Source organism: Scyliorhinus torazame, chromosome 10 (genome assembly GCF_047496885.1).
Source record: "Scyliorhinus torazame isolate Kashiwa2021f chromosome 10, sScyTor2.1, whole genome shotgun sequence".
NCBI lineage: Eukaryota > Metazoa > Chordata > Chondrichthyes > Carcharhiniformes > Scyliorhinidae > Scyliorhinus > Scyliorhinus torazame.
Window position 1 is genome coordinate 191,044,067 of NC_092716.1, and position 25,648 is coordinate 191,069,714.

General features: G+C 50.3%; 1 protein-coding gene across 1 annotated transcript in view; it reads left to right on the forward strand.

The window, feature by feature from the left end:
- LOC140384457 (F-actin-monooxygenase mical2-like) overlaps positions 1 to 13,576 on the forward strand; it is a 371,552-nt gene extending 357,976 nt beyond the window's left edge. The window contains exon 37 of the mRNA XM_072466174.1: positions 11,691 to 13,576. Coding sequence (XP_072322275.1) covers positions 11,691 to 11,875 — 185 coding nt within the window. The 3' untranslated portion in view covers positions 11,876 to 13,576. The remainder of the gene's footprint in view (positions 1 to 11,690) is intronic.
- The last annotated feature ends 12,072 nt before the right edge of the window (positions 13,577 to 25,648 follow it).

Genomic DNA, 25,648 nt, shown 5'->3' on the forward strand with positions numbered 1-25,648 from the left:
AGGGGCTTGTCACAGTAACTTAATTAAAACTTACTTGTGACAATAAGTGATTATTATTATTAAATTTGTCTGAGAGCTCACTGCAAAGGCAAGAAGAAAGATCTAGATTTCCAGATCATAGATGGGACACGATGTATTTCAGCTGAAGCCAGTCTAAAGCTTAACTGGTAATCCTGAATGTGCCAACAGAGGTTTACACTGTGTCACAGCACATAAAGCCACTGATGGTGGAACAGATCCTAAAGATGTGTTTGCAGGGTTGGGATGTCTTATCAGAAGAATATTATCTACAAGGAGATGAGAGTGAAAGATCAATTCAGCATCTGCCGAGAAGTGTTCCAGCTGCGCTCAAGTCAAAAATAAAAGACAAGATAGAAAACTGGAAAAGAGGACATTAATCAAAACTGTGACAACTCCTTTAGACTGGATTAGGCATGATAGCAGTGAAACAACGAGAAAAGCTATGAGTATGCTTAGACCAAAAGGATCTAAATAAAGCACTGAAGAGATCCCACTATCCCATGCTAACCATCGAAAAGTGTGCCAAGGCAAAGCTATTCCCTATCCTTGATGCGAAGGATGCTTACTAGCAAGTGAAGCTGGATAAAAGCAGCAGCTTTCTAATGACATTCTGGACACTGTTCAGGGGATACAGATGGTTGCGTGTGCTGTTTGGCTTTCCACAGCTCCGGAAGAGAATCAACGCAGACGATATGAGGTAGTCAGTGATTTTCCCAGAGTGGAAACCGTAGTGGATGAGCTACAGTCTATGGATGTTGAGACATGATGGAAGAAGCCATAACTGACCATGATCGGGATTTAATACAACTGCTGGAGAGAGCTCGTCAGATGAATCTGAAGCTGAACAAGAACAAATTGTAACTGACGATGCCTGAAGTAAAGCATACAGATCCATGTATTGACGGCAAAAAAATCTCTGCTCGAATCCTGACATGGTGAGATCTATAGCAGCGATACAGGGACCAATGGATGTGAAAGCAGCGCTAAATTTGATGGATTTGTGAAATATTTAGCAACATTTTTGCCTAATTTGTCAGCTGATTGTGAACCATTACACAAGCTCAGTGCTAAAGATGTGCCGTGGTATAGGGAAAAAGAGCATGAAGGCCCGTCCACTAATATCAAACAAGTAATGATGCACTGCTGCCTACTGCGCTGAGGACCCCGATTCGATCCCGGCCTTGGATCACTGTCCGTGTGCAGTTTGCACATTCTCCCCGTGTTTACGATGATATCAATGATGGAGTCGCCTTGCATTGTGATCTGAGCGAGAAACGTCTGGGGGAAATCCTAATGCAGCATGGACAACCAGTCACATTTGTATCCAGGCCACGAATGCAAGCAGAATGACACTACGCTCAGATCGAGAAAGAGTGCCTGACTATTGTTTTTGCTTGTGAGCATTTTTGTTAGTGCCTGCTTGGGAAAGCCAAAATAACAGTGGAGTCTGACTATAAACCACTTCAATGCAGTTTTCTCAAACTACTGCTATCTGTTCCAAAGCTACTGCAAAGAACGTCATTTCATTTGCAAAGGAATCATCTGGATATCTTTTTAATTCCCCTCTGGCCACAGGGTAAGTGCCAGAGGCCTGGAGAATAGGTAATGTTGTTCCACTTTTCAAGAAGGAGGGTAGAGATAAACCAAGGAATTACAGATCGGTGAGTCTCACATCAGTGGTAGGGAAACTATTGGAGAAAACTCCGAAGGAGAGAATTAATTTCCATTTGGAAAGGCATGGGATGATTAGGGATAGTCAGCGTGATTTTGTTAGAGGAAGGTCACGCCTAACAAATTTGATGGAATTTTTCGATAAAGTGACCGAGTGTGTGGAAGAAGGAAATGCAGTTGATGCAGTTTATATGGATTTTAGCAAAGCCTTTGACAAGGTCCCACATGGGAGACTGATTGAGAAGTTGAAGCACATGGAATTCAAGGAAACTTGTCGAGATGGATCCGAAACTAGCTTAGTGATAGGACACAAAGGGAAGTGGTAGAAGGCTGTTTGAGTAACTGGAAGCTGGTGTCCAGTGGTGTACTACAGGGATCAGTGCTGGACAGTAGCACAGTAGGTAGCACTGTTGCTTCACAGCTCCAGGGTCCCAGGTTCGATTCCCGGCTTGGGACACTGTCTGTGTGGAGTCAGCACGTTCTCCCTGTGTGTGCATGGGTTTCCTCCGGGTGCTCCCCAGTTTCCTCCCACAAGTCCCGAGAGATGTGCTGTTAGGTAAATCAGACATTCTCAATTCTCCCTCTGTGAACCCAAACAGGCGCCTAAACATGGCAACTCGGGGCGCCTTAGTTTAATTGCTCTGTTTTATTACCTTTGCTCTTGAGTTGCCAGGTATCTTTATGATACCGCCACGTGGTTCAAGTCCGAGTAATGATCAATAATCCAATACACCGCTTAGTAAGATTTAAATCAAAGCACATTTATTATACACAGTAATCACTACTCATGTACAAATTCTACGTCTAAGCTACTTCTACAGCTAACAGGCCAATACTTAACTTGGAACTGGCCCACCAGGTCAGGGAAACGAATGGCCTTTCGTTCGGGTTCTGAGCCTGCGGGATTCAAAGTTGGTACAGATTGGTAGCTAGGAGCGCCTATCTCGTAGCGAGCGTTGAAGTAAGACTTACAGTTTTGAGCGGCTGTTGAAGAGTGAAGAGCGAGTGAAGAGAGCTGCAAGCGGTGGAAGAGAGAGACTTGAACTTGGGCTTAATTCTTATAGTCCCCAGGGGCTTCCCGCCTTTCGGGGCGGACCCTGTACCTGGTCCCAAGTGATTGGACTTTGTCCCAATCACTTGGTTCGATTTTCTCCAATGCTGGAGCGGTTCCCTGATCGATGGGCGGTCGTGAGGTGGTCGTTCACCTCCTTTTGTGTAGGCTTCTGCAGGCGTCGAAGAGTCTGGTTTTGCTTCGTGTGTCTAAATATTGCCTATTGTTCCCGGGGATTGCTCATTAGTATGCAGATGGCTGGTGTTTTGTTATGCTGATGGTTGCTGGTATCGATCTTGTCTGGCCTTTCCAGAGGTAAATACACACTCAACCTACAGCTGCTCTTTTTTGTCCTGTTGGGTGACTTTCCCATCAGCCTTTGCCATTCGCCATTTTTATTTTTTTTTAAATATATTTTATTCAAGTTTTTTGGCCAAACATAACAATACGTAGTGTTTCTTTTACACAACAATAAAGCAATATAAATAACCGTGGCCAGTTTTAAACAAATAAATAAATAATATATAAACAAAAACAAAAAACAAAACTAAATGGCAACTGCCTTGTCCAAAATAAATACTTTCCAAAAATACAATCCAACAATCCAATATACAATTACATATACCAAATACCTATACATATACAATAACATCCCTGAGAGTCCGTCCGATTCCTCTCCCCCGCCCCCCCTCCCCCCTGGGTTGCTGCTGTTATCTACTTCTTTTCCATTCCCTCTATCTTTCTGTGAGGTAGTCGATGAACGGTTGCCACCGCCTGGTGAACCCCTGAGCCGAACCCCTTAACACGAACTTAATCCGTTCTAACTTTATGAACCCTGCCATATTGTTTATCCAGGTCTCCATCCCCGGGGGTTTGGCTTCCTTCCGCATTAACAATATCCTGCGCCGGGCTACTAGGGACGCAAAGGCCAACACGTCAGCCTCTCTCGCCTCCTGTACTCCCGGCTCTTCTGCAACCCCAAATATAGCCAACCCCCAGCTTGGTTCGACCCGGACCCCCACCACCTTCGAAAGCACCTTTGCCACCCCCCACCCAGAACCCCTGTAGTGCCGGGCATGACCAGAACATGTGGGTGTGATTCGCTGGGCCTCTCGAGCATCTCGCACACCTATCCTCTACCCCAAAAAATGTACTAAGCCGTGTTCCAGTCATATGCGCCCTGTGTAGCACCTTAAATTGTATCAGGCTTAGCCTGGCACACGAGGACGATGAGTTTACCCTACGTAGGGCATCAGCCCACAGCCCCCCCTCAATCTCCTCCCCCAGTTCTTCTTCCCATTTCCCTTTCAGCTCATCTACCATGATCTCCCCCTCGTCCCTCATCTCCCTGTATATGTCCGCCACCTTACCGTCCCCCACCCATGTCTCTGAGATCACTCTATCCTGCACTTCCTGCGTCGGGAGCTGCGGGAATTCCCTCACCTGTTGCCTCGCAAAGGCCCTCAATTGCACATACCGAAATGTATTCCCTTGGGGCAACCCATATTTCTCCGTCAGCGCTCCCAGACTCGCAAACATCCCATCTACAAATAGATTTCTTAATTGTACTACCCCAGCTCTTTGCCATGCTCCAAATCCCCCATCCATTCTCCCCGGAACGAACCTATGATTGTTTCTTATCGGGGACCGCACTGAAGCTCCCATCCCCCCCCTATGCCATCTCCACTGCCCCCAAATTTCCAATGTAGCCACCACCACCGGGCTTGTGGTGTATTTCTTTGTTGAAAACGGCAACGGCGCTGTCACCATTGCTTGCAGGCTAGTCCCCCTGCAGGACGCCCTCTCCAATCTCTTCCACGCCGCTCCCTCCCCTTCTCCCATCCACTTACACACCATTGAAACATTGGCGGCCCAGTAGTACTCACTTAGGCTCGGTAGTGCCAGCGCCCCCCCTGTCCCTACTACGCTGCAAGAATCCCCGCCTCACTCTCGGGGTCTTCCCAGCCCACACAAAACTCATAATGCTCTTCTCAATTCTTTTGAAAAAAGCCTTCGTGATCACCACCGGGAGGCACTGGAACACAAAAAGGAATCTCGGGAGGACCACCATTTTAACCGCCTGCACTCTACCTGCCAATGACAGGGACACCATGTCCCATCTCTTGAAATCCTCCTCCATCTGTTCCACCAACCGTGTTAAATTAAGCCTATGTAATGTACCCCAATTCTTGGCTATCTGGATCCCCAGGTACCGGAAGTCCCTTGTTACCTTCCTCAACGGTAAATCCTCTATCTCTCTGCTCTGCTCCCCCGGATGCACCACAAATAGCTCACTTTTCCCCATGTTCAGTTTATACCCTGAAAAATCCCCAAACTCCCCAAGTATCCGCATTATCTCTGGCATCCCCTGCGCCGGGTCCGCCACATATAGCAACAAATCATCCGCATACAGAGATACCCGGTGTTCTTCTCCCCCCCCTAAGTACTCCCCTCCACTTCCTGGAACCCCTCAGTGCCATGGGCAGGGGCTCAATCGCCAGTGCAAACAGTAACGGGGACAGAGGACATCCCTGCCTCGTCCCTCTATGGAGCCGAAAATAGTCAGACCCCCGTCCATTCGTGACCACGCTCGCCATCGGGGCCCTATACAGCAACTGTACCCACCTGATATACCCATCCCCAAAGCCAAATCTCCTCAACACCTCCCACAAATAATCCCACTCCACTCTATCAAATGCTTTCTCGGCATCCATCGCCACCACTATCTCCGCTTCCCCCTCTGGTGGGGGCATCATCATTACCCCCAGCAGCCTTTGTATATTTGTATTTAGCTGTCTCCCCTTTACAAACCCAGTTTGGTCCTCATGGACCACCCCCGGGACACAATCCTCTATCCTCATTGCCATTACCTTGGCCAGAATCTTAGCATCCACATTCAGGAGGGAAATGGGCCTGTATGACCCGCATTGCAGCGGGTCTTTTTCCTTCTTTAGGAGGAGCGATATCGTTGCCTCTGACATAGTCGGGGGCAGCTGCCCCCTTTCCCTCGCCTCATTAAAGGTTCTCCTCAGTAGCGGGGCCAGCAAGTCCAAATATTTCTTATAGAATTCAACTGGGAATCCGTCTGGTCCCGGGGCCTTCCCCGCCTGCATGCTTCCAATCCCTTTCACTACTTCCTCCGTCTCAATCTGTGCTCCCAGCCCCACTCTCTCCTGTTCCTCCACCTTAGGAAATTCCAGCTGATCCAGAAAACACATCATTCTCTCCTTCCCGTCCGGGGGCTGCGCTTCATATAATCTTTCATAAAATGCCTTGAACACTCCATTCACTCTCTCCGCTCCCCGCTCCATCTCCCCCTCCTCATCTCTTACCCCCCCTATCTCCCTCGCTGCTCCCCTTTTCCTCAGTTGGTGGGCCAACAACCTACTCGCCTTCTCCCCATATTCGTACTGTACACCCTGTGCCTTCCTCCATTGTGCCTCTGCCTTACCCGTAGTCAACAAGTCAAATTCTATATGTAGCCTTTGCCTTTCCCTGTATAGTCCCTCCTCCGGTGCCTCCGCGTATTGTCTGTCCACCCTCAGCAGTTCTTTCAACAACCGCTCCCTTTCCCTACCCTCCTGCTTTCCTTTATGTACCCTAATAGATATCAGCTCCCCTCTAACCACTGCCTTCAGTGCCTCCCAGACCACTCCCACCTGTACCTCCCCATTATCATTAATTTCCAAGTACCTTTCAATACACCCCCTCACCCTTAAACACACCCCCTCATCTGCCAATAATCCCATGTCCATTCTCCAGGGTGGGAGCTGTTGTTTTTCTTCCCCTATCTCCAGGTCCACCCAGTGTGGAGCATGATCCGAGATGGCTATAGCCGTGTACTCCATCCCCGTCACCTTTGGGATCAGTGCCCTTCCCAAAACAAAAAAATCTATTCGTGAAAATACTTTATGTACATAGGAGAAAAACGAAAACTCCTTACTCCTAGGTCTACTAAATCTCCAGGGATCTACTCCTCCCATCTGCACCATAAAATCCTTAAGCACCCTAGCTGCAGCCGGCCTCCTTCCGGTCCTGGACCTCGATCTGTCCAGCCCTGGGTCCAGCACCGTATTAAAGTCTCCACCCATTACCAACTTCCCCACTTCTAGGTCCGGGATTCGTCCTAACATACGCCTCATAAAATTGGCATCATCCCAGTTCGGGGCATACACGTTCACTAATACCACCGCCTCACCTTGCAGTTTGCCACTTACCATCACGTATCTGCCCCCACGATCTGCCACTATAGTCTTTGCCTCAAACATTACCCGCTTCCCCACTAGTATGGCCACCCCCCTGTTTTTTGCATCTAGCCCCGAATGAAACACCTGCCCCACCCATCCTTTGCGAAGTCTAACCTGGTCTGTCAGCTTCAGATGCGTTTCCTGAAGCATAACCACATCTGCCTTAAGTTTCTTTAGGTGTGCAAGTACCCGTGCCCTCTTAATCGGCCCGTTCAGCCCTCTCACATTCCACGTGATCAACCGGGTTGGGGGGCTCTTTACCCCCCCCCCCCCCCCCGCCCCCCTTGACGACTAGCCATCTCCTTTTCAATCCAGCTCCTCCCCCGGTTCCCACGTAGCTGTATCCCCCCCAGGCGGCGCCCCCCCGCCCCGACCCCCCCCTCCCATACCAGCTCCCCCTTCTCCCCAGCAGCAGCAACCCAGTTAACCCCCCCCCCCCCGCTAGATCCCAAGCTAGCGTAATTGCACCCCCCATGTTACTCCCAGAAGTCAGCAAACTCTGGCCGACCTCGGCTTCCCCCGTGACCTCGGCTCACACTGTGCGAGGCCCCCTCCTTCCTGCTTCCCTGTTCCCGCCATGATTACCATAGCGCGGGAACAAAGCCCGCGCTTCCCCTTTTGGCCCCGGCCCAATGGCCGGCGCCCACAGCTCCTCATCCTCCCTCACCCCCTCCCCCACGACATGGGGAAGAGAGAGAAGTTACAGGGTCGCAAGTTTAACAATCTGGGAAGTCTTCTCTTCCCCCTTTTCCCCCCTTCATCCCACAAATTCACCCCCCCACTTTTGTCCCAAACGTTCTTTTTCTGGCCCGCTCACTCCAGCTTCTCCTCGACAATAAATGTCCATGCCTCGTCTGCCGTTTCGAAATAGTGGTGTTTCCCTAGATGTGTGACCCACAGTCTTGCCGGTTGCAACATTCCGAATTTGACCTTCCTTTTATGCAACACCGCCTTGGCCCGATTAAAGCTTGCCCTCCTTCTCGCCACCTCTGCACTCCAATCTTGATACACGCGGATCACCGCATTCTCCCACCTACTGTTCTGAGTTTTCTTGGCCCATCTGAGGACCATCTCTCTGTCCTTGTATCGGAGAAATCTCACAACTATTGCTCGAGGAATTTCTCCAGCCCTCGGTCTTCGCGCCATAACTCGATAGGCTCCCTCCACCTCCAGCGGACCCGTCGGGGCCTCCGATCCCATTAACGAATGCAGCATCGTGCTCACATATGCCCCAACGTCCGCCACTTCTGCACCTTCGGGAAGACCAAGAATCCTTAAGTGCTTCCTCCTCGCATTGTTCTCCAGCACCTCCAGCCTTTCCACACATCTTTTGTGTTGTGCCTCGTGGATCTCCGTTTTCACCACCAGGCCCTGTATGTCATCCTCATTCTCAGCAGCCTTTGCCTTCACGACCCGAAGCTCCTGTTCCTGGGTCTTTTGCTCCTCCTTTAGCCCCTCAATCGCTTGTAATATCGGGGCCAACAGCTCCTTCTTCATCTCCTTTTTGAGTTCATCTACGCAACGCCGCAGGAACTCTTGTTGGTCAGGGCCCCATATTAAACTGCCTCCTTCCGACGCCATCTTGCTTTGTGCCTGCCTTCCTGGCCGCTGCTCTTGAGGATCCACCGCAATCCGGCTACTTTCCTCTCTTTTTTTTCCATCCGTGTCCAGGGGGGATTCCCTTCTGGATTACCGCACAGTGTTATTTGCCGTTAAAATTGCCGATGGGGCTCCTATTAAGAGCCCAAAAGTCCGTTCCACCGGGAGCTGCCGAAACGTGCGACTTAGCTGGGCATCGCCGCACCCGGAAGTCCCATTCGCCATTTTGAATCGGGAGTTGGCTATTTTAAGTGGCTTCAGGTCTTTTTACAGTAACCTAATTGCAGTGTTAATGTAAGCCTATTTGTGACAATATAGGTTATTATTATTATTTGTTGTGTATATATAAATGATTTATATGAGAATGTGAGGGGAATGATAAGTAAGTTTGCAGATGACACCAAGATTGGGAGGGTGGTTAACAGTGAAGAAAAGGGTCTTAGGTTACAGGAAGATATAGATGGGTTGGTCAGATGTGCAGAGCAGTGGTAGATGGTATTTAACCCTGATAAGTGCGAGGTGATGCACTTTGGAAGAAGAAACAGGACAAGGGAGTATGTAATGAATGGCAGGACACTAGGAAGCTCAGAGGAACAGGTCGATCTTGGGGTACTTATTCACAGATCCCTGAAGGACATGCAGTTGGTGAATAGGGTCGTTAAGAAGGCATACGTGCCTTTATCAGTTGTGGCATAGAATATAAGAGCAAGGAGGCTATGTCAGAGCTGCACAGAAAATTGGTTAGGCCACAGCTGGAGAGTTCTGGTCACCTCACTATAGGAAGGTGGTGATTGCACTGGAGGGGGTACAGAGGAGATTCACCAGGATGTTGTCTGGGATGGAGACCTGAGCTATAAGGAGAGACTGGATAGGCTTGGATTGTTTTCTTTAGAGCAGAGAAGGCTGAGGGGGGATATGGTTGAGGTGTCTCAGATTATGAGGGGTTTGGACAGGGTAAATAGGAAGCAGCTGTTCCCCTTGGTTGAGGAGTCAATCACAAGGGGCATCGTTTTGGGGTAAGGGTCAGGAGATTCCGAGGGGATTTGAGAAAAACAAATTTCACTAGGAGGTGGTGCAAATCTGGAATGCCTGGGATGGTAGTGGAGGCTGGGAACCTCACAACCTTTAAAAAACACTTGGATGAGCACTTGAAACACCGTCATACTCAATGATATGGGACGAATGCTGGTGACTGGGATTAGCGCCAGATATGGGGTAGTTATTGTCGATGCAGACTTGATATGCCAAAGGGCCTTTGCTGCGCTGGAAGACTCTTTGGGCAGGATCGATCGGCCACATCCCACTGGAATCGGGGCAGGATGCGGACGATAAATACCGGGAGCGGTCTCCCCGGGATTCCCGGCAGTTGTTGTGCCTCGTGAGATCTGGTTAGATCTCGCGAGTCATCGCGCTTTAGGTCCTGCCCACAATGGGCGGGGCCCAGTCTTGATGGCTAAGTGAGTTTGAAAACCCACTTAGCTGTGCTGATGCCAGATCGAACGGCCACCCAGCATCTATAGGCCTTGCCGAAGAGGCCGCAGCCAAGCGCCGATTAGTACTGGTTCCCACAAACCGGGACCGGGTGTACCAGGACTTGGGGGGGTCTCCCAGGTGATCAGAGGCCGCCTGGTGGTTGGCCTCTGGCCAGGCTGGCACCCAGGCACAGTTGGTGCCACCCGAGCCACTGTTGGTGCCACCCTGGCACTGGCAGAGTGCCCAGGCGGCACAGCCAGGCTGGCAGGGGCACTGCCAGGATGTCAGGCTGGAGGGGTTTCGAGGACCTCCCAATAGGGCGGCCCAGGGGAGGGGTCAAGAAAATGGGGCGCCATTTAAAATTGGCGCCCCGATCGCCTTCTCCACTGAGGAGCTCCAGTTGTTGGAGCTCTTTAGTGCAGAAAATGATGCTGAGTGGGGGGTTCCCCACCGGGTCAAAAATAGCAACAGAGTGCCGTTAGATAGCGGGGTCTTTCCTGGCGCTACAAGCGCCGGGAACGACCCCGCTAATCCTGCCCAGAGTGGACTCTTATTTTTCATTGGCTAGATCGCGCCCTATGACTCTAACCCACCTCTTCTGTAATATTGCTGGAATTAACAACCTATTCTCTGTAACAGCTAGGAGTGCTACTTTGGCCAAACTGTCAAGCCCAATATCTGCAAACCCTTTGAATTTTGGGGCCCCAGCCTGGCAGTGGTTTTGTTTTGGACCAGGAGGAGGCCATTCAGCCCCTCATGCCTATTCCACTACTCCATCAGGTCATAGTTGATCTCTACACCTCAGTTCCATTAGATCCACCTAAGCTTCATATCCTCCAATAACCTTAACCAATAAAAACCTCAGTTTTGACAGCTTCAGTTGAGCCCCCGCGTCCACAGACTTTGTGTAAAGAAGTGTTTCCTGATTTTACCCCTGAATGACCCAGTTGTATTTTTAACATTTTTAACCTTCCCTTGTTAGGAAAGTTCGCCCTATCTAGCCTATCAGATTGATCATTTCAATCACCTCAATTAGATCAGCCCTCAACCTTCCAGCCTCAAGGAAGGAAAAGCCTATGCAACCCTTTTAGCCCTGATCGCATTCTGGTGAATCTGTACTGCATCAAGTCCAAGACCAATATATCCTTCATTTTAAAAAAAAATTTAGAGTACCCAAATTCATTTTATCCAATTAAGGGGCAATTTAGCGTGGCCAATCCAGCTAACCTGCACATCTTTGGGTTTTGGCGGTGAAACCCACGCAGACACGGGGAGAATATGCACACCACACGGACAGTGACCAGGGCCGGGATCGAACCTGGGATCTCAGCGCTGTGAGGCAGCAATGCTAGCCACTGCGCCACCGTGCTGCCTTAATATATCCTTCTTAAGATGCATAGCCCAGACCTGAACACATACACCCAACAGTAGTCTGCAACCAGAGATTTGTATAATTGTAGCAGAACTTGCACTCCTTGAGATTCCAGCCACCTTGCCAGCTTTCCATTGATATCTTTGCTGATTATTTTATTTTGTACCTGCCCTGCACACTGGATTGTAGAAGTTAATTCCCGGTTATGAGAAAGTTTAAGTTTGTTCACTTCTTCAATGTTATCATTCCCAAACAGACTCCACGAAGGCGGAGAAGGAGATCGTTGAGGAAAAGCAGGTTCTGAATGAAATGTTGGAGGTGATCAAACAGAGAGACAAACTGGTAATTCTGCTGGAAGAGCAGAGACTCCAGGAAAAAGAAGAGGATCAAGATTTAGAAAGTTGGCTGGTGGCCAAGGGCTACAAATTCAACTGGTCCTAAACACTTTGGCTTTCAGATCCAACACTAGCCTCAATGGTTTATAAATAGACAATATGTATCAGAATCCTTCACTGGCAGCAACACGGTGGAGAATGCAATGATTGGTGGAGGGTATCATTTTTGCCGAACCTGCCCAAGGTGGATCCACACCATCTGTTCTACATTAGGCCCGATTGTACTTTCCTCTGGATTGGTAATAGCTGGTTATATAAATCACTGGTTAGGCCCTGGCTGGAGTACTGTGCCCAAATCTGGGTGTAACACTTTAGGAAGGACATGAAGAATTTGGAGAGGGCGCAGACGAGATTTACTTGAATGGTACCAGGGGGAGAGTCTGAAGAAGCTGTGATTTTTGTCCTGAGAACAGAGGAGGTTAGGGGGAGATTTAATAAAAGGTGTTCAAGGCTTTTTAACAGATTAAGCAAGGGGAAAACTGCTTTCACTGCCATTGCACACAGATGTAAAATAATAAGCTAAAGAACCATAAGGGAAAATGAGAAGATTTTTATTGTAACACAATAAGCTATTATGATCTGGAACCTGCTGCCTGAAAGGGTGGAAGCAAAATCGATAGGAACTTTCTTAAGGGAATTTAATAAATACTATACTTGTAAAGGAGAAAAGTTTGCAGGGCTATCGGGAAAGAGCAGAGTGAGTGTGGGATTAATTAGATAACACTTTTAAACAGCCGGTGCAGGCATAATGGACAAAATGGTTTATTTTGTTCAGGAAGGTGTCTTTGGAGCTCGGCTAAAATTTATCTCATTAACAATTGTCTGTCTGACTGAAATACTCAGAATGATGCTGCTGGGAATCTCTTGGTTCATGAGTGAACAAGGCTGCTTAGGGTAATGTTCTCATGTACAAATGTTTTGTGCAATATTTTATATTGTGTTATTATTTTTGCACAGCCTCTCTTATGCGATTGAATAAACTCGGTTTGTTCTCACTGGAACGAAGGAGGTTGAGGGGCGACCTGATAGAGGTATACAAAATTATGAGGGGCATAGACAGAGTGGATAGTCAGAGGCTTTTCCCCAGGGTAGAGGGGTCAATTACTAGGGGGCATAGGTTTAAGGTGAGAGGGGCAAGGTTTAGAATAGATGTACGAGGCAAGTTTTTTACGCAGAGGGTAGTGGGTGCCTGGAACTCGCTACCGGAGGAGGTAGTGGAAGCAGGGACGATAGGGACATTTAAGGGGCATCTTGACAAATATATGAATAGGATGGGAATAGAAGGATACGGACCCAGGAAGTGTAGAAGATTGTAGTTTAGTCGGGCAGTATGGTCGGCACGGGCTTGGAGGGCCGAAGGGCCTGTTCCTGTGCTGTACATTTCTTTGTTCTTTGTTCTTTGTTCTTATTGCAGCCCAATGGTCCAGCTTTCAAAGCTCATTGGCAAGCTTGCTGTAAAGCTTCTTTTCAATTGCAGCATGATGGCTTTACCTTGTAGTTGACAACATAACCCACGTGTTTTCTCGTGGCTGCGAGACATGAGATGAAAATTGGTGTTCAAAGAATTTCTGTATTTTGCAGACACTATGTAGCACAATGTTGATTGTAATCGACACAGTTGCAGTGTCGATGTCTCAAGAGTGTAATATTCCATTCTATGTCAGGCATATTAAGGTAAGTAAAAAATGTTTTAGTTATTGTTAAGGGGAAAATATCTTCTTATTAAAGGCAGATGCATCCAACTGAATTGCCTGGCAATCTTATTACTAAGTATTTAAAGCACAAAGTACCATTCAATCTGACCAGATTGATGTTTATGCTCCACACCAGCCACTTCCCACCCCTCTTCATCTCCCCCTCCCTCCCCACCACCACCTCATCAACATATTCTTCTTGTATAGTACTGATGCACAAACAATACGCTTGAGTCCACGTGGAGTCATATCGATTCAGCTTTAATCAGATAGAACTGTACCCAGCAGCGAAGTTACAGAAGTGAAGGCTGCTGGGGACGGCACAGGTTCTTGTACCCCGCCTCTCAGGGCGGGGCTATGTACATTGCCCAATGGTAGACCCCGCGGTCTAGCCAATGGTTATTCCTCTCTCAGGTACCGCAATACCTGGTATTACCACATTCACCCCCTGTTAAAAAAAAGAGCCAGCGGGGTGATGGCCAGTATAGCTGTCGCCTTTTCTGGTAGGACCAGGTATTGCAGGTACCGTGCTATCGAGGGTTGCTGAGAAAGTTCCTGCGTAGTTAATTCTTCTTCATGGTGCTGTAATCAGACGATTGGGCGGCCTGGTTGTCCTACTGGAGCGTCTAAGTTTCGGTGGCGATCCTGGTGAGGGCCCTGGCAGTAGTGACTCCGGGAACGTGGTGTCTTCCTCCCAGGCAGTTTCGTCACCCCTAGACGGCGCTGTAAGGTCGAAGGGTGGGCAGAAGGAAGGGGTGCCTGAAGGGGGCGTCGGTGCCTGCTCGGCTCCGGGTCGGGATTCTGGCAGCAGCACTGACCCTCCGGTCAGGTACGGGGGGTGGGGGGGGGGGGGGGGGGGTGGCAGTGGCTCGGGCGCGCGTGGTGCTCCGTCGGGCGCCAGGTCCCGGAGGGAGACCATATCTTGGCGTCCGTCGGGGAATGCTATGTAGGCGTACTGGGGGTTGGCATGCAGCAGGTGGACCCTTTTGACCAGCGGGTCCGACTTGTGCGCCCTCGCATGTTTCCACAGCAGAACAGTTCCAGGTGTTGCTAGCCAGGTTGGGAGCGAGGTCCCCGAGGAGGACTTTCTGGGGGAAACAAGGAGGCGTTCATGAGGTGTCTGGTTCGTGGTAGTACATAGCAGTGACCGAATGGAGTGCAGGGCCACTGGGAGGACTTCTTGCCAGCGGAAGACTGGGAGATTCCTGGACCGAAGGGCCAGCAGGACGGTCTTCCAGACCGTTCCGTTCTCCCTTTCTACCTGCCCGTTTCCCCGGGGGTTGTAGCTGGTCGTCCTGCTCGAGGCGATGCCTTTGCTGAGCAGGAACTGGCGCAGCTCGTCGCTCATAAAGGAGGACCCCCTATCACTGTGGATGTATGCGGGGAAACAGAACAGTGTAAAAATAGTTTGTAGTGCCTTGATGACGGTGGTTGTGGTCATATCCGGGCAGGGGATGGCTAATGGGAACCGGGAGGACTCATCAATCACGTTAAGGAAGTACATGTTGCGGTCGGTGGAGGGGAGGGGGCCTTTGAAGTCCATGCTGAGGCGTTCAAAGGGATGGGAAGCCTTTATCAGGTGCGCCCTCTCTGGTCGGTAGAAGTGCGGTTTGCACTCCGCGCAGATTTGGCAGTCCCTGGTGACAGTCCTGACCTCCTCGATGGAGTAAGGCAGGTTCCGGGACTTAACGAAATGGAAGAACCGGGTGACTTCCAGGTGGCAGAGGTCCTCGTGGAGGGCTCGGAGGCAGTCTACTTGCGCGGTGGCACAAGTGCCGTGGGATAGGGCATCAGGAGGCTCGTTCAGCTTCCCGGGACGATACAAGATCTCGTAAGTGAAGGTGGAGAGTTCGATCCTCCACCGCAAGATCTTGTCGTTCTTGATCTTGCCCCGCTGTGCATTATCGAACATGAAGGTCACCGACCGTTGGTCTGTGAGGAATCTCCTGCCGGCCAGGTAATGCCTCCAGTGTCGCACAGCTTCTAATATGGCCTGGGCCTCCTTTTCGACCGAGGAGTGGCGAATTTCGGAAGCATGGAGAGTGCGGGAGAAGAAAGCCACGGGCCTGCCTGCTTGGTTGAGGGTGGCGGCCAGAGCTATGTCAGACGCGTGGCTCTCGACCTGGAAAGGGAGGGACACGTCGATGGCGCGCATCGTGGCATTTGCAATGTCCGCTTTGATGCGGCAGAAGGCATGGCGGGCCTCCGTCGACAGGGGGAAGGTCGTGGATTGGATTAGGGGTCGGGCCTTGTCGGCATAATTGGGGACCCATTGTGCATAGTAGCTAAAGAAGCCGAGGCAGCGCTTTAGGGCCTTGGGGCAGTGAGGGAGTGGGAACTCCATAAGGGGGCGCATGCGTTCGGGGTCGGGGCCTATGACTCCATTTCGCACTACGTAGCCTAGGATGGCTAGACGGTCGGTGCTAAACACGCATTTCTCCTTATTGTAGGTCAGATTCAGGAGGTGCGCGGTCTGGAGAAATTTACAGAGGTTGGTGTCGTGGTCCTGCTGGTCATGGCCGCAGATGGTGACGTTGTCAAGATACGGGAACGTTGCGTGTAAGCCGTACCGGTCAACCATTCGGTCCATCTCACGCTGGAAGACCGAGACCCCGTTTGTGACACCGAAGGGAACCCTTAAAAAGTGGTAGAGCCGCCCATCTGCTTCGAAGGCAGTGTACTGGCGGTCACTAGTACGGAGGGGTAGCTGGTGGTAGGCAGAATTGAGATCCACCGTGGAGAAGACTTTGTATTGCGCGATCCTGTTCACCAGGTCGGCTATACGGGGGAGGGGGTACGCGTCCAGTTGCGTAAACCGGTTGATGGTCTGGCTATAGTCGATGACCATCCTATGCTTCTCCCCGGTCTTTACCATCACTACTTGAGCCCTCCAGGGGCTGTTGCTTGCTTCGATGACCCCGTCCTTCAGCTGCCTTTGGACCTTGGACCTGATGAAGGTCCGATCCAGGGCGCTGTACCGTCTGCTCCTGGTGGCGACGGGTTTGCAATCCGGGGTGAGGTTCGCAAACAGGGAAGGCGGGTCGACCTTAAGCGTCGCGAGGCCGCAAACAGTGAGGGGGGGTATAGGGCCGCCGAATTTAAAAGTAAGGCTTTGTAGGTGGCACTGGAAATCCAGTCCCAGAAGGGTGGCTGCGCAGAGGTGCGGCAGCATGTATAGGCGGAAATTGCGGAATTCCCTGCCTTGGACGGTGAGGTTCGCGAGGCAGAACCCTTTTATCTGCACTGCGTGTGACCTGGAGGCCAGGGAGATCCTTTGTTGGGTGGGGTAGGTGACCAGAGAACAGCGCCTTACCGTGTCGGGGTGGACGAAATTCTCCGTGCTCCCAGAGTCGATGAGGCATGACATCACGTGGCCGTTGATGCCGATCGTCGTGGTGGCCTTTGCTAGCGTTCGGGGCCGACTCTGGTCCAGGATGACGGAGGCCAGCTGCAGCAAGGAGTGAAGATCGGGCAGCGCATCGTCAGCCGTGTTGGGGGCTTGAGGCCCCATCCAAGATGGCGCCGGCCATGGATCGTACGTGGAGTCCGTGGACTCGGAAGATGGCGGCGGGGAGGAGCGAACTGGTGGAGGTGGGCCTTGGACGGCCGGGACCCGCCAGAAAGACTGCGCCCGTGTGTCGGCCATGGCCCTAGGGCAGGGGGGTGGAGGTGAGCGCTGGAGCGGGGCGTGCCGCGGCGTTTTGGGTGGTGAGCGCTGGCCGGTCGGGGCCCGGAGCGGGGCGTGCCGCGTCAGTCCGGGTGCGCAGAAGACTGCGGCCACGGCGCGGGGCGGGGAGAGGTGGGCGGTCGGGGCCTGGAGCTGCGGCGTTTTGGGCGGGGAGGAGTAAACTAGCGGCGCATGCTGCTCCAATGTGACGGAGGCCAGCTGCAGCGAGGGGTTCTGGCCCGTCATCCAGGATGACGCCGGCCAGGTGTCGCCCGCGGAGTTCGGGGACGGAGACCCCGATGATTGGGTCGGCGAGGGACCAAATGGCTGCGCGTACTCCTCCAGCGTGGTTGCCGTGGAGAAGAAAGGCTGTGGCAGCGACGCTGCCTGGCGGGGCAAAAACTGCGGTGCGCGTTGGGCCGGCGGGGCTGGGAAAAGGGAGTGCGGCGGTGGGCCTGGAATGGTCGGGGCGTGGAGGAACGGCTGTGGTTACGCGGCGGGCGGCTGGAGGAATGGCTGAGGGTAGTTGCTGGACACCGCTGTCACCGCGCGGGCGAGGCAGACCGCGGCATAGTGGCCTTTCTTGCCGCACCCTTTGCAGGTGACGGTGCAAGCCGGGCAGCGCGCGCGCGGGTGATTCGCCTGGCCGCAGAAGGAGCAGCGTTGGCCGGCGGCGGTAGCGGGGCGTCTTGCCGCGCAGGCCTGCGGAGTTTGCGGGTAAGTCTGGGGATTAGGCGGGTAAGTCGGGGGGGCTGGCGCGGCGGAGTGCCACGCACCCCAGGGGGGTGCGGTGCGCGCGGGGGCGTATGCCAGGGCGTTTCTGTACGCCAGGTCCATAGATCCTGCCAGGGCCCGGGCCTCGGCGAGGCCCAGCGTTTCCATTTCGAGCAGCCTTCGGCGAATATCGGGGGATATCATACCTGCCACGAAGGCGGCTCGAATTAAAAGTTCAGAGTGCTCGTTTGCCGTCACCGCTGGGCAGCCGCAGTTTTGGCCCAGTTTGATCAGCTCCCTGTAGAAATCATCTAGAGTCTCATCTGGGCTCTGCCGTCTCGTTGCCAGCAGGTGACGGGCGTAGACCTGATTAAGTGGACGAATGTAGTGTCCTTCCAGCAGTTCCATGGCTTTATCATAGTTCGCCGCCCCTTCAATCAGGGAGTAGATCGCCGGGCCAACCCGCCAGCGTAGGAGGTCCATTTTCTGCCTTTCCGTGGGGGTGTCGGCAGCCGTCTCGAGGTAGCTCTGGAAGCATGCCAGCCAATGCTTAAAAATCTCGGTGGAGTTTTCTGCGTGCGGGCTGAGATGAAGGCACACCGCGGTGCTTGATGCGGAGCTCCATCCTTCGGTACAGTTCTCTCTGATTAAATTGATGCACAATCAATACGCTTGAGTCCACGTGGAGTCATATCGATTCAGCTTTAATCAGATAGAACTGTACCCAGCAGCGAAGTTACAGAAGTGAAGGCTGCTGGGGACGGCACAGGTTCTTATACCCTGCCTCTCAGGGCGGGGCTATGTACATTGCCCAATGGTAGACCCCGTGATCTAGCCAATGGTTATTCCTCTCTCTGGTACCGCAATACCTTTACCACAAGTATAAATTGTTATCCCTCATTACTGTTGAAAATTTCTTGTGGGCTCTCCTGATGAGTGCAAGACGAAAAACTTTGGCGTGTCTCTTTTTTTCAGTGACACTCAAGTTCTGCACTAACAAACGACTATTCAACAAATGATTTTATTCCTTTTTCCCTCCAGCTTTTCCCCTTTAACGTATCTATGTTATTTGTCTCGATCACCCCTTGTGGAGGCGAGTTTCCCATCGTCACCACTCCCTGATTTCTCCTGAATTCCTTATTGGTTTTATTTGTCCGACTTACGACCTCCAATTTTTCCAGTCTTTTTTGTACATTTTTTTGGGGCCTTTCTGCTCACCTGTTCTCGTTAAGCTTTGGTTAATCAGGCAGTTTCGACGTGGCCATTTGTAAGAATTCCTTCCACTTCCGGTGACAACACCCTCAAGGGGAAATCTAGACATAATCCAATACTCGGGTGGAACCCCATGATGTCGCAGGGGAGACAAAAGTTTCAGCCAAAATATCTGAAGCTTAGGGATGTCCCTTGAGCATTGATTTTGAGCTGTTGTTAGGGAGCAACAGACTTGATGCAGAAACACTGACAAAATTGAAAGAATTTGAGAGCAGGCTGACTGATTTACATTGCTTTATATACAATCTTCAGGACAGAAACAGGCCATCTGGCCCAGTTGGTCCACGCTGTTTTTTATGTTCCACACGAGTCTCTTCCCACCCATCTTCATCTCACCCTGTCAGCAAAGCCTTCTATCCCTTTCTCCCTCATCTCTTAATCTGGGTTTCCCCCTCCATATATTAGTGAGTTCCATGTTCTCACCACTCACTGGGTAAAGAGGTTTCTCCTATTGGATTTATTAGAACCATAGAATAGAATCCCAACAGCACACAAGGGGGCCACTAAGCCCATTGTGTTTGCACTGACCCTCTGAAAGAGCACTCTACCCAGGTCAACTCACCGCCCCATCACCGCAACCCTATAACCTCACCTAACCTACACATTCTCGGACACAAAAGGGTAATTTAGTATGGCCAATCCACCCAACCTGCACATCTTTGGACAGTGGGAGGGAACCGGAGCAGCTGGAGAAAATCCTTGCAAACACAGGGGTGAAAGTGCAAACTACGGACAGGTGGTCACCCAAGGCCGGAATTGAACCTGGGTCCCTGGTGCTGTGAGGCAGCATTGCTAACCACTGTGCCACCGTGCCGCCCATAATAGTGATTACTGAGTGAATCTGTCAAATTGTATTCTTATTGCTGGGATATTGTGATGCTTTGGCTACTGTTTTTGAGCGGCATTCTTCAATTATGTGTTTTTTTTTAATGACAGCTCAATCATTGGCTCTGATTGGGAGTCAGCTGAATATTATGGGTAGATCAGAAAGGTCTGCATGGGCTTTTTGCCCAAACCTGGGAATAGAGATTGTTAAAAAGCACCTGGTGCAACAGATTCATTGTCTAACAGTAAATATTAAATTAGTTTTTCCCTACATAACAAAACCTGTGCAGTGAAGCGTGACGTTCATTAAAGCTCCTGTGGAACACTGTGTAAAACCTGTGTTCATCAGCTCACTTAAACGTTGTTTTGTATTGTCTGTAATTAGTTAACTGCAGTCTACTGGAAAGACAGACGTCAAATGAATCACCTCTAATGTTGAGTGAGTTCCAGTGCGCCAAACCCAAATGTAAACATCAGTTACATTCAGCTGATACCCGAATATTTATTAAGGTGTCAGCTGTGGCTCAGGCAGTAGCATTCTCTTTCCTTTGCGTCAAAAGGTGGTGGGTTTTGATGCCCTTGCCACACACACAAGCCCCCAATCCAAGCCGACAGTCCCAGTACAGTACACTACGAGAGGTAGAAAAATAGAACCATAGAATTCCTACAGTGCAGAAGGAGGCCATTTGGCCCATCGTGTCTGCAGTGACCCTCTGAAAGAGCACCCTACTTAGGCCCACTCCCTCGCCCTATCCCCATAACCCCATAACCCCCACCTAACCTGCACATCTTTGAACACTAAGGGGTAATTTAGCACAGACAATCCATCTAACCTGCACAACGTTGGACAAATTGGCTGGTTGGTTTGTCTACATTATAACCGTGACTACACTTCAAAAGTACTTCATTAGCTGCAAAGTGCAGATGGTCATCACTATAGAAATGCAAGTCTGTCTTTCTTTCCATCCAGCTATCTTGTACTATCAGTCTATTTCCTTTCTTTCTTTCGTTATTTCTTTTCTGCTTTCGAATCCGCTGAAGCCAAGTGCCTGAAATGTTTCCCCGGTCAGGTTTCCTGCTGTGTCGAGTTCCAGCCTAAAACAGAAGATGTTGATGCTTCATCGGCGACATATTTCTCAAACTGGCTGACTGCACTGCATCACCGTGTTACCTGGGGCAAACATTCATCAGAAAGATAAGTTCAAATGCTCAGCTGTCGCTGCAAGTCCCATGGAGATTGCAGCCTGCGCATTATGATTTCCAGAGACCCGTTGCGGATCCCCCAATCCAATTAAATGTGAGCCCAAGAATGAATAGTGAAATAACCAAGGCGTTTTCATTTGCTCTGATTTTTGGATTACTGTGTACACACCTACTGGCCGCCTGCCATCAACAGTGTTTCACTCTGTCATGGTGCTCTTGTATAACAGCCCCACTCAAATCCTCACTCCCATCTGAGGCCAGGGATCAATGTGGACCATATACTGAAGAAAATAAAGATGGTGATTCAAAGAAGCCTCAAGGTGGCCCGCTTCTCCGAGAGACTTGAGCATGTAATCCTGGCTGACACTGAGGGGCTTCTGCATTGTTAGAGGGGCCACCTTTTGGATGAGATGTTAAACAGAAGTTCCATCTGCCCCCTCAAGTAAACATGAAAGACTCCAACATTACTCTTTAGAAGAAGAGAGGGGGAGTTCTTCACAGTGTCCTGGCCTCAACCAACATCATAAAAACCGATGATCTGGTCATTATCACATTGCTGTTTGTGGGAGCTTACTGTGTTAAATTTGGCCGCCATGTTTCCCACATGAAAACAGTGACTACACTTCAAAAGAATTCTAATTGCTGTGAAGTGCTTCATCGCATCCGGAAGTTATGAGCTGCGTTATTTAATTTCAAGTTGTTTTTTAAAACATTGTTTTCAAACCTTCCAATGCAGCTTAATGACCACCTTTCCCATTTCCAGGCAGTACTCTATTCCTTATAATTTTCTGTTATTTGTCCCACCCCTTCTCTGCCTCTTCTTGCTCAGCGCCAAAGCCACGCCTTCTATTGATGACAACCTAACTGCTCTGGGCTTTCCTCTCATGTATGCTACTTAATTTAATTATGCAGACGCCCCTTGTAGCATAAAGGGTTAACCCAGATTGGATATTCTAATGTGTGAAGTAGATCAGAGTTTTTCGAGTGCGAGTCATGACCCGTGGGTGGGTCGCCGGAGGGTATCGGGAGGGTTGTGGAATGATCGCCTTGACGCTCCCGCAGCAGCCCAAATTGAGCAAGAAGCGTCCATCGGCCGCTTCCGGCTTTTAAATGAGAACGATGCAGTCTTCTGAGCGTAAGCAGCAACAGTGAGCAGGTCATGCGCCCTGCATGTACACTTTACATCAAGTGTCCTGAATATGCGTGCTTTTGGTGCCAAATCACAGAGGAGAGCTTCTTCCATTTTCTAGCTGCTGGCAAGCAGGCAGGAGGACTGTGAAGAAAGAGACAGCCAGAGACACAAATAGGTAGAGTACCTAGTGGTCAGCATCTCACATCTCCGGGTGGCACGGTGGTGCAGTGGTTAGCACTGCTGCCCACGGTGTTGAGGACCCGGGTTTGATCCCGGCCCCGGGTAACTTTGTGGAATTTGCACATTCTCCCCTTGCCTGCGTTGGTTTCACCCCCACAACCCAAGGATGTTCAGGTTAGGTGGATTGGCCACACTAAATTGTCCCTTAATTGGAAAAAAAGAATTGGGTACTATAAATTTCTGGGAAAAAAGGATCTCGCATCTGAATCTTCTGGAGAGAGTGGCTAAGGGGAGGACAGGACAGAGCAGTACTGGTGTTAGCTCTGTTCAGAGTTCCAGGGCCTCTGGTTAACAGTGTACAAAGAAGAAACTAAACTCAAGAACAAAGCAGTCTAAAGATGATTTCTTGAAGTATGGTTTTGTCAATTGTGTCAATGCAAATAATGATTCAAAGCCTATGTGTGTTATGTGCAGGGAAGTACTGGCAAATGAGAGGATAAGTTCCAGATTTTGAAAAAGAAGTGGTGGGTGAAAAATTTCTTCTGAGGTTGAGTCCCCATAGTCACTTGTTAACTTATAGCTGACTCTAAATGCAAAGACTACGCTCCTATATCTGATCTGTGAAAAGCCATTAAAATCATGCCAGTAGCACATGAGGCTGTCAACGTTCTGGAGCATCATTTCCCAGGAGTACCCAGTGCTGAGCAAAACAAGCATTTTGCACTATTACCCTTCATGATGACCTACATGTGTGAGGTTGGATTTTCCATTCTCACAAAGGTGAAGGTGGCACAAAAGAACCTGATGAACTCAGCACCTTATATGCACATTGCCCTCTCCTCCTGTGAAGCTGATTGGAGTGAGATCATGAGGACCAGGCAGGTATTAAAGGTAAGCGAACATGGCACGTGTTGCGAAGATCGACCATCGTAGATCCCGAAGGTCGGCCGGTTGGCGAAAGTGAGTCCTTCAAGCTTATCCCACCATTTAATGTGATCATGGCTGATGTGTGGCCTAACTGCATATTCTCGCCTTTGGCCCATATCCCTTAATATATTTGCTGAACAAAAATCTATTGTTATGACACCCTTGGCTAGTGAGCGGTCAATTCCAGCCCCTCAGGCTCCTGAGTCCCAACATAATTAACCAATAATCCATATAAAAATTTGCTAAATCTTTGGCCCCTTGACTCTTGATAGGTTATAGACACCAAGATTGTAGGTTGAACACAACAAGTGTTTATTTACAATAGGAACAAAGCTGAAATATGCAATAATTATAACAGAATAATGGTCAGCTAGTCTACTACTCTCCCTCCCCTTTTATCATCCCACCCTCTAACCAAACAAACACAAGACAGACACACACAGAGGGAGGGTGAGATGAAAATAAGAATTAGAATGAAATGGAAGATGAGCGCCCCTGCTTCCGATGTTAAGTTGGTTGCAGCAGGCAGTCGTCCCAGGATACTTAGGGATCAAAGTCACCGGTGAACTTCCAGTGGAGATCCTCTGGCTTGAACATTCAGTGAGAGCTCCCAGGCTGTAGGATTCCCTCTGGGGAGTCGCTTTAACTTTTATTAACCTGGGCCTTCACTCAAAGGATCCGCCTCAGGCCTGTTTAATTCTTACCTGTTTCGGACTTCCGGTAGCGGCTATGAAGGAGTAAGTTGCATATTTGGTGGCTCCCGCTCGGGTCAGACTTTTGGACCTTTTCCTCTGATTTTCTACCGGACTTGAATTGAAAAATTGATGACAGAGGCAATTGTGTACTGAATTCCCACATCAGTGCATGGAGAGGAGGACTAGAAATGCTCATAATGGCAGAAACAGAAAGACAGAGAAGGCTTGGACTGAAGCTGCAGTGGGAGAAAGCATGGCGGAGGACTGGACCTCTGGCTTGTCGACCCAGCGGCCAACGGAGCAGCTGATGCAAGTTATTCAGGAAGGCTTCACTAAGCAGAAATGGGACTGCTTGGACCCGATAAAGGAGTCAATTGAGTGGCTGGAGATGGACGAGGCAGGGATGCCCCCTCTCCTCACTGTTGTTCACGCTAGCTACAGAGCCGCTGGCAATTGCTCTGAGAGCCTCAAGGGGCTGGAAGGGGCTGTTCTGGGGGGTGTTGGGGGGGGGGGGGGGGTGGAGCACAGAGTCTCACTTTATGCAGACAACCTGCGTCTGTATGTATCGGACCCAATAGAGGTGATGGTAGAAACCATTAGGATTCTAGGGGAATTTGGCTGGTTTTCGGGGTATAAGTTAAATAAGGGGAAAAGTGAGATGTTTGCGGTCCAGGCGAGGGGACAGGAGAGGCGATTGAGGGAGCTGCCGTTTAGATTAGTAGGGGGAAGCTTTAGGTATCTAGGCATTCAAGTGGCGCGGGAATGGGACCGGCTGCATAAATTAAATCTGGCCTGACTAGTAGACCAAATGAAGGACGATTTTCGGAGGTGAGACACGCTCCCTTTGTCACTAACTGGGAGGGTGCAGACGGTGAAGATGACGGTCCTCCCGAGATTTCTGTTTGTATTTCAGTGTCTTCCCATTTTTGTTCCGCGGTCCTTTTTTAAACAGGTCAACAAAGTGATCACTGGCTTTGTTTGGGTGGGCAAGACCCCGCGAGTAAAGAAGGTAATGCTTGAGCGGAGTCGGGGAGAGGGCGGGCTGGCGCTGCCAAATTTTAGTAACTATTACTGGGCGGCGAATATAGCCATGATCAGGAAGTGGGTGGTGGGAGGAGAGTCGGCATGGGAGCATATGGAGGCGGCTTCAGGTAAGGCCACCAGTCTGGGGGCGTTGGTAACTGTGCCTCTGCCGTTCCCGCCGGCACGGTACTCCACCAGCCCTGTAATGGTGGCAGCCCTGAGAGTCTGGGGGCAATGGAGGAGACATGTGGGAACAGAGGGAGCATCGGTCTGGTCCCCAATCTGTAATAATCACCGGTTTGCCCCGGGAAGTATGGATGGGGGATTCCGGATATGGAGGAGAGCAGGGATTGAGAGGATGGGGGATATGTTTATAGAGGGGAGCTTTCCGAGTATGAGGGCGCTGGAGGAGAAACAAATTCAGGTATCTGCAGGTGCGGGACTTCCTACGTAGACAGGTGTCAACCTTCGTGCTCCTACCAACAAG